This window comes from Vanacampus margaritifer, chromosome 1, assembly GCF_051991255.1.
Source record: "Vanacampus margaritifer isolate UIUO_Vmar chromosome 1, RoL_Vmar_1.0, whole genome shotgun sequence".
Taxonomy (NCBI): Eukaryota; Metazoa; Chordata; class Actinopteri; order Syngnathiformes; family Syngnathidae; genus Vanacampus; species Vanacampus margaritifer.
Genome location: NC_135432.1, coordinates 58,874,281 through 58,883,976, shown reverse-complemented (window position 1 = coordinate 58,883,976; position 9,696 = coordinate 58,874,281). Strand labels below are relative to the sequence as shown.

Sequence of the window (9,696 nt, the reverse complement as noted above, 5' to 3'; positions counted from 1 at the left end):
TGGAAATAATGCAAAATAGTTTATGACTGACGTGAAAATGTCCAGAGAACCTAGCTAATATTTTTAACATTTCATTTTATTGACATGAGCTTTCACTTGTAAAATGTATACATGCTAATGCTCATACACTGCTCCAAATGTTGTTGATTATGTCAAAGCCAGCAATAAAGTTTGGTTTGACTTTTTAGGCACATTTTATGTGTGACTACATTTAGGCTATTGACGCAGACAGGTGGAAAGCCGGATATTCTGCTGCCCTCTAACTGAGCAACTATGAATCTGGATAGCAGATATTTGTCGAGGTGTCTACATTGTCATTTCATAAGGCGGATGAGGCCTTTGTGCCAGACAGGGTCAGGCCAAATCTGGGCCGCTTCATTTAGCAGCTTGCCAGGAGACACTGCAGAACTGCAAGAATGTGCGAACAGCACTGTTCACTTTTTGATTTGAAGGCTGTCTAAGCTGCTCTCATGCTATTTATAACCAGCCCTGCCTTGGGTTGGAACTTGGAAACATTGTTTTAAAACGTATAACCAAGGGAAAATAGTACTCTGAGACAAGAATATAAGTCTGGTAAATAATGACAAGCTGTGTGTATTGCTATTCTATTACCCTAGTTTATTCAGGCAAAAAAAAAGTGTGTGTGTGTGTGTGGGGGGGCATACGACGTGTAATGTCTTAATACCAGCTTTAGCGTAGATCCTGTTCATCCAGTTCTTCACTGTTCACAGAGATTTGCATTACAGTGAATGAACACCGTTGTGTTTCTGTGTCTCTATTGATACATTTAAGTAATGGTAAATGCATAGAGCAGAGCATACAGGAAGTATACATAAACTTTATTTCCCTCATGGGATAAATACAAAAGCATGCATATCCGTAACACATTGTCAGCAAAATTCGATCATAGCATGGAATCTAACTACATAGTGTCAATAACATCATTAATTCCCCCATGGTATTGATTAAAACACGATCTATATCAAATACAGCGTTATACAGTTCTTTGAATCATATTTTCTAGACTCCCAGCACTATTTTGTCATAGCGTGGTATAAGCTTAAAAGATGGAGGAAATATTATGAATGAATGTTTTAATTCATTCATTCAACACATTATTTTAAAGGACAATTTAACCAGGATGTTGCATTCATGTACTACTGGAAAATGTTGTCATCTCCGACACATAACTAAAAGAAAGTTAAGAATTGTAAAACATAAACATGAAAAATATTTTTATGGCATTGATTAAATAATAATACAAATTCAGATCTTGCTCAGTCCAGTTTCCTTTTAATCGTGTGCAATGATGTCTTCAGAATAGTCATAATTACGATCGTTTCAGTAGAGTACCCAAAGGTAGCATAAGAACACGCCCATACTCAATTCTGATTGGCTCCCGCTTCCCAGGCGCTGTTTCCTATTGGCTACTGCCGGTCCGTTGAATCCCCTCCTCTACCTTTGTGGATTCCATGCGCTTCGGATGAAGACGTAGTCTTGTTGTTTCCCGGGGCTCGCTGACGCTGTCGTGAACTAGTCTACCCCTTCAAGTCCCACGTTTGGACACGAGAGGACAAAAGACTTCACGGAGGGAACTTCAATGTCTATATCCAATCGAGGGACAACCGTTTAACCCGAATGGAGTGGCAGTACCTCAACTGAAAGGTAGCCAGAGGCTAAGAAAACTACCCCATCACCGCGGAGCACCGTGTCGGGGACCGAGCGTTGTCCAAGATCTTACCCAGACATGGTTCACTGTCAGTCGGGGTCGTCAAGGACACAATTGCCGCTTCTTTGAACTTCCCCCCCTTTCTTATACCAGAACAGAGAAGGAGGCGTAGTTGAAAAGAACTCGTCACCTGTTTATCCGACAGTAAAGGTGGAAAACGGTGTTGGGAGTATTAATTATGCCTGACCAGATCACAGTCTCTGAGTTTGTGGTGGAGACCAACGAGGACTACAAGTCACCCACCGCCTCCAACTTCACCACCAGGATGTCCCATTGCAGGAACACCGTAGCCGCACTGGAGGAAGTGAGTAGTCTTTGGCAACTTTCATTGAGTTGTAAATTAGAAAAACAAATAACGGCGCATCACTAAAACAAAAATGCCAAAAAAAGTGGATACACAGGTTAATTGTGTACCTTCTGCCATCTAGTGGGAGGGAATGTAATTACCCTGCCTGCCAATGTACATCGTTGGCATAGATTGATGGCCTCAAAAACAACTTAGGGACCAATTAATTTTAATTGGATTGTTTTCCTTGGCAGGTGAACTTGTGGGGAATCCCTGTTGACATAAACAACACGATTGAGTCGACACACACTTTAATAATACACATTGGCGATGTGCATAATATTCCCGTAACGTAAAGGCACCATACCATGTGTGACACGACATACATGAATGCGTAAATTGTAGCACTTGTAGCCGGTACACCCGGAACTGGTCGCCAGCCAGTTGCAATGTACATATAGACAATCCTTCACCCTAACATTGACACCTATAGGCAATTAGAGTGTATTCATTGAGCCTAAAATGCAAATTTTTGGAACCCAAGTTGAATTACATGAGAATAACATTTATAACAGCCATTTTTAAATGTTGAACATTATGATCTTTGTAAAAGCATATTTCTTGCATTGGATCTCATCTAACAGGTAGTGCATGTGTATCTTATGAGTGAGTGTTATGTGACATTCATAGACACTGGGCTGTGAGGCGTTTCTCTATTGACTTAACAACTTCGATCCAAATTTATCTTAGATGCAAATATGACGTTTAACGGTTGCATGGGGGTTGGAAGCACTTTTGTGCTGCTTCCTTGCGACATGCAGGTTTTCTGGAGGAGGGTTTCCGTTTTGTTCCCCGTCGGCATCCCTTCTCCCCTGTGAGAGTTTCCCGACTTTGTGTGCTCCACGGCATAGAGCCTCGCCCAGCCCCGGTGGTAAAAATAGAATTTCCCACATGAGCTGGTTGGCGGCAGGCTGTGTGTGTACTACATGTATATGTGTGTTAGTGTGCCTCTGCCTCTATAAGATGTAAGGTGACGTGGGCCACTTGGTCACTTCCTCTGTCTGCAAATGTTTTACCTGTAAGCAAGCGAACTGCAGAGGAACCTCTAAGAAAGAACGTAAAATCAAGGCAATTGCACTCTTCTATGTTGGTGAAGATGTTACACTTTGGTTGAATCCATAAGAGTTTAGCTCATATAAAAAAAAAATATATTGCTATGACCAGTAGGGGTGGGAATCTTTGAATGTCTTGATACAATTCCGATTTGATTCAGAATCAATTTTCGATTAAAAATGATTTTTGATTCAAAATTATTTGATTAACAATGTTTTTTTTGCTTCAATTTATAGATGTTCAAGGAATCGTAATGATCTACTCCAGTCTGACTCGCTACTGCTAATTAGCGCGCTACTTGCGGCACTTTTATCACTCAAAAGAACGGCTCCAAGCTGCAAAAAAAAACAACTTTTATTGGAATAACTTGATTGTGACTTTTTCCTTCTACTCTCTAATGTGGCTACAACTTAACAGTGTATCAGACCACGTGGAACCACACTGCCCCCAAGTGGCCAAATCAGATACAACATGAACAGCGCTCCCAATAAAGGCACACACAAACAAAGGGAAGACAGTATAAAATAGTTTGAATGAAATCGATTTTGGGACATTTAGAATCGATTCTGAATCGTACTAAATGAGAATTGCGATTCTTATGAGAATCAATTTTTTTGTCACACCCCTAATGTGACTGGCAATCTTCACCGGCAATTTGAGTTTTTGTGATGCTTTCCTCGAAAGCATCAGTCTAATTTTGAAATGCTGCAAGTAGTTACACTATTGTCTGCTCGTTCTACCTTCCCATTGTATAAATGTTCCCAAGAGACACTTTTTCTTTTTTTAACCTAAGGCTAATCCACATCTGGGCTCAGTGTCAACAACTTCGCCTTAAACTGTCTGAGCGCTTCCACGCTTCGTTTTATTTGTATTTTTACACCGACAGACACCTGCTCAGGCTGTCGGCTGAAATCATCACCTGGCTACGCAACCTTGTCGCTGGTTGATAATTAATCTGTTTGGGGGTTATTTCTGTTCAGTTTGGAAGAAAATGTCAGTTTAGCATGTGAAATTGGAGACGTTACTGCTAGTTTGAATCGAATCGGACAGCTTTGTTTCAAAGTGTCGCTGTTGACTCCGCTCAACTGTTGTTCCACTGTTGTTTTTTGACGTTGATCTGCCAGTGTTTTGGCTCAGCTAACACAAGGCCCTTATTGTTAGCGGTCGCTTCGGCCTATGGTGGCAATGAAATGGCGCAGTGCATAGGGAACATTTGCATTTATCGTAATTTGAGCTGTGAACAAACACACTTTGACATTCATCTTTTACAAATTCGCTTTTTACATCTTTATCGATGCATTTGAAAAGATTGTGTCTTCTGGCTTGGCTCCTAATTGGATATTGACTGTCATGATGTGAACTTTAAAGCACTAATCTCAAGAAGATATTTACTCTCAACTTAGTTTCAACCTTATTAATTGAGCTTAGGCAAATCCTTTAGGTGATGACAATGCGTCTGTTTGGTTTCCGCAAAGGTTTTTCTTAGGGTGCAATTGGTTAACAAAGGGGATTAATTGGTTTGTGTTGTGTGAGATTAATGCATAAATCTGTTGCACCAGATGGCTTTCAACATCTAGTTTGTATTGAATGGTCAGGTTAGTTAGAAATTGAGCAGCAAGTAGAGCAATCAGGGCAGGGTATATCTCTGGGATGCTTCTTTCTCTTCTAAATGTACAAGAAAACTAGATGTTATTAAACAAAATAGACCCCCAGGTAACATTTAAGTCTTTGCCAGGAAAGGAATCAGACATAAAGTGTAGGGATAGACCGATAATCGGCCTGGACGATAATCGGCGCCGATATTCAGCATTTTATGAATATCGGCATCGGCCTCTTTTTTTGTTTTGATGTCCGATATTTATTTTTGCGGGCGCTTTTGTCCTCCGTCAGCGGCTGTTGACCCACTGTATCATTAGCCTGCGCACAGCACCATCTGATTGGTTGCTCATGCAGTGCTAACAGCCAATAAGCAGCAATTTGCGGCTATTAGCCCGCGAGCTAACGGTTAGCTCGCGGGCTAACCTAATAGCGTTTTTTTAGCGGCTATTTGGGAGTTATCCCGGGGTTAGCGTGTGGGTGAACGGTTAGCCCGCGAGCTAACAGTTCACAAATTAGCAGCTATTTGTGAGTTAGCTTGTGGGTGAATGGTTAGCCCGCGAGCTAACTGTTAGCTCAGGAATTAGCGGCTATTAGCCCGCAAGCTAACCGGCTAGCTCGCTAACCTAGTAGCGTTTTTTTAGCGGCTATTTGGGTGTTATCCCGGGGTTAGCGTGTGGGTGAATGGTTAGCCCACGAGCTAACAGTTAGCCCGCAAATTAGCGGCTATTTGGGAGTTAGTGTGCGGAAGCAACATTATAGTTGGTGCAGAAGCTGAAAAAAACTTTTAACATGTTGCAAATCACAAAAGCTGTTTAATAAACATGTCATTGAAGGCATTTAAGCAGTCAAATGCTGGAGTTTTTATAATTTTTTTATTATTAAAAATTTTGACACCTACTTTTTTTTTCTTTCCTTTTTTTTTTCCTTTTCTACTGACTACCGATAATTGTATCGGTAGCGGCCCCGAAAAAAGCATATCGGTCTATCTCTAATAAAGTGTGTGTTGCCTGTGTTTGTCGACATACAGTATTTACGATGGTTGATGTACAGGTAGTTGCTCATTGCGAAAGTATGCGTCCTGCTTGGTCAGAACACAACCTACAACATTGTAACACGTTATACTCACAACATGTTTGGAAAGTACATATTGTTATTGTTGTACATATTATTGGGTTGCTTGTTTTCACGCAACCTCTCATTGTTTTTATATACAATATTTCCTTACACCCAATTTGCATCCAACACGTGATATATTAGGCTCATAGTCTTAAACGAGTGGTTATTAGGTGCAATTCGTAGACCTCCTGCATGTGTGTGTGTGTGTGCATGTGTATGTGTGTGTTTGCATGTTTGCACTTGTGTGTGCTGCTGCTCGTAAAACCACAGTGGTAAAAACCTGTTTATCCAGTAAGAGGATGCTGGGCTTTGTGTCACGACCCCCCCCCCCCTAAGAGTGACTTTTCTGTCTCCACTCTTTTCACGGATCTGATAATAATGATGTACAGCCAGGTGAGTGGTCGCCTGTTTGGAACCCAATCATTCTGATCGCGGGTACATTTTCTCCGAAGAATTAGAGGTTGTCCGTGGAACTGCAAATGAAAGCGATTAAAGACGAAAAGCTGAAAATGATTCTTATCTTTCTAGACCCAGTGTTATGCTTTTACAATTCGACGAATAGAGTATCTTGATATGATGTGATATGCCATGCAAAGATAAGATAAGGTGAGCACGATGTAGGCATGTAGACCTAAGATCGGCTTGCATGCATTTTGTTGCATTTGGTCGGTTGACTGATGAAATCAGTACTCTTAATTGTCCTACCAGTTGGTGACACCTTTTCAAATGTTTTGAAAAATGGTTGTCCAAATTGTACCTTTTATCTGTTTTCAGTTTCCAAAATGGTCTCGTATAAAACAGCCCCTAGGTGGGATTTCTCCTTTATTTTTTCAGTTTCCATCAGTTGCTTTTGAACATTTAAACACAAAACCTACTGTGTGCTCTGCTTTCTATGTCAAATATGTGACCACACAAGCTCCATTCGGAGGAGGAGCTTGACAGTATCCCCGGGGACGGAGTTGACGTCCTTGTGAAGTATTGATCTTGGTTAAAATGCTGCTACCTGAGCTTGGGGAATATCTGTCTGAGGCTTGCCCCAGTTACTGGATGTTGTCGGGCAGAACAACACCCGAAGTGATGCACTAAAGACTTGTTCTGTCCTTGACACATTCACGTCCCCAAGTGCATCTACTTTTACCTTAGCCCTGATGGCAGGCATTTAAATGTTTTCTAGCAGAGGTTACAGACACTCCCCAACTTACGAACGAGTTACGTTCCGAGCGATCGTTCGTAAGGTGAATTTGTTCGTAAGTTGCTTCAGTGCTATATTTTGTATTATAATTTATGTTTAAAGAGAATACGTACAGTACTGTACTACGTATGTTAGAGAGAGAGAGCGAGAGACACACACAGTATGTACATGTACGTAATAAGATAAATAAAATGAAGTTTAACTTACTTTTGGAAGATGTACTCGATGCTTAAGGATTTGATGGAAGAGGAGGATTTTATATCATGAGAGGTTCTTCGTCGTCGCTGGAATGGGCTTCAAAAGTTACTTCCTCCTCCGTAACTTCAATGTAGGAAGAAGTTGAGGGTCGCGGAGAAGAAGATGAGGGTTGATGAGTATCTTCCTTGGAGGATTTACTAGAAACTGGCCGAAAGAAGCGATCTAACGACGATTGCACAGTTTTCTTCTTTTTTCATCATAAATGATGCGGTAGCACTGTATGGCATCATTCAATTGATTTGCAACCTTTGTGCAACGTTCAATATTTGGGTCTTGCTGCTCGAAGAGTGCAATGGCTTTATCTATGAGCGACAGGCGTTTCTTCTTCTTCCTCCTCCTCGACACGTTGCTGAGCCTCCAATGCTGGGTGAGCTCTCACAGCGCCAAGCGTCGGTATTAGCGGCGGAAAGAAGCACTACAGTACTCGGAAAAAGGTGCGCATTACAAAATCGAACTTACAGCATCTCTTTCCGAACATTTTTTGACATGCGCGCAGACATGTTCGTATGTACCGTTGTTCGTAACACGAATGTTCGTAAGTAGGGGAGCGTCTGTACTCATAACTGGACTCAGGATTCTGGGTTGGACCAGGGATCTAGGCTGATTTGGTTAAATTTATTTATTTATTTTTCTGAGAGATTTGGTTACGTTTATATGTAATGCTCAGGATGCAGTATCTCTACAATGGGTCTGTCTCTGTAGGACAGTGGTCCCCAACCACCGGGCCGCGGACCCGGACTGGGCCGTGGGCACCTTTGGCGGCGGCGGCGGGCCACACAGTTGAAAGAATAAAAAAAACTTACTGTACTTCCGGTTAATTGATTAGCCGAGGCTTAAAAATATTTTATTCTGAAAAGTGACCAGATTCTCTCTGTTTACGACGGACTCTTGACACATGTCAAGATGCTAATTATCTCAGTCGCGTTTTGGTACCCTTGTTATGGTAGTGGACTTGCGTTTGTTGTCGTAGCCTTTTTATTAATCAGCCGACGAACAGCCAATCCCCCCCCCCCCCCGACACACACACACACACTCCCAACTCACTGGGTTGCCAGTCCGCCAAAGTTGTGGACATGTATGAACCGGTCCGTGGTGAAAAAAAGGTTGGGGACCACTGCTCTAGGACATTACCGTTACGGATGGTCTGATAATGGGAATACAAATTCCGAATTCCCTGTAAAATGTACAAGACCTCAAGTGCAACCCTCAACCGTGACTTCATATTTATTGTATGAAACTAATCTGACTTGAGCCAAAGACTTGCAAAGAAGTGTCAGTATTCAGGCTTGTTGTTGTAAAGCAATGCTCACTAAATCCATTCATGACTTCCTTCTCCACAACGCTGCAAACTGTAAAATTTACATTTGGTAAATTCTAGAGTTGCCTGACAAGTACAGTGCTTGTGATGCAGACTCTTGACTTCCTTCATTTGTTTTTAATCTGTGTTGAAAGGCTCTATACCAATATGTGCCTATTGACACCTGAAATCTTACATCAAATCTTGCAAATCAATATTTCCTTGAATTAAGAGCTTTCCGAGCTCAATTCAAATTGTAACACTGCAACTATTGTTTGTCTTTGCCAAAACTGAGCGATTTCCACCAACCTTTCTACTTTTCCATTTGGTGTCCACATTTCTTGGTCTTAATTGGCTTGGTAAAAGTATTTATAGTTACAGTAAGTCATTCATCGTGGGTCATTGCTGCGGGTGTTGTTGAGTGGACTTCTAAAGGCAGCGTCATCAGTCATCCAGCTGAAGTGCTTCACAGCGGTATGCCAGCTATGCGATGGTCAAACAAGTTGCCTCGCTGTTGATTTTGTAGCTGGATTACTCTGGAATACCTCTGGGAATGGCCACGGTATTCCCAGCATCAATTATGCTGGCACTGGCTGCAAATGCCTCACCAGCCGTTCAGATTCCAGATGGTCGGGCATGGCAACGTAATGAGGCTCGTTAAAAAGCAAGTAGCTTTCTATGAACTCAAAAGAGAGTTCATAGAGCAGTTTATGAGCTCCTTCTGTGAGCTTGTTTAGCCTATTATACTTTTTGTGTTCACAGTAAACCACTCGTTGCCTTTAACTTGATTCTGGTCTGCGTCTTCCGCGATACTATCTTTCCAGCTGGCCGCACTTAATAACTCCGCGACTGTTATTCTTGTTCACCACTACCGGGTGCTTAATCGTCTCATTTAACACGATCCAGTTTATGGCCAACGTGATGACACGAGTGTTCTCTCGTACGTCTTGACCATGTGTTGGTCCGTCATCTTGTGTTGCTTCTGGGGTTTTCTAACAGCTCGGTTCCTCCACCTCCAATGTTTGGCGGGAACAGTAGTGACCACGCTGGGAGCAGCAGCTGCCGTTTTTTTAGAACAGGTGGCTGAGAGGAAAGTTTTAACAAGG

General features: G+C 42.0%; 1 protein-coding gene across 3 annotated transcripts in view; it reads left to right on the top strand.

Moving 5' to 3' along the window:
• Positions 1-1,468: 1,468 nt before the first annotated feature.
• asap2a (ArfGAP with SH3 domain, ankyrin repeat and PH domain 2a) overlaps positions 1,469-9,696 on the top strand; it is a 47,502-nt gene continuing 39,274 nt past the window's right edge. For all 3 annotated transcript variants that reach the window (XM_077557427.1, XM_077557417.1, XM_077557436.1), the window contains exon 1: positions 1,469-2,033. In XM_077557427.1, coding sequence (XP_077413553.1) covers positions 1,908-2,033 — 126 coding nt within the window. In that variant the 5' untranslated portion in view covers positions 1,469-1,907. The remainder of the gene's footprint in view (positions 2,034-9,696) is intronic.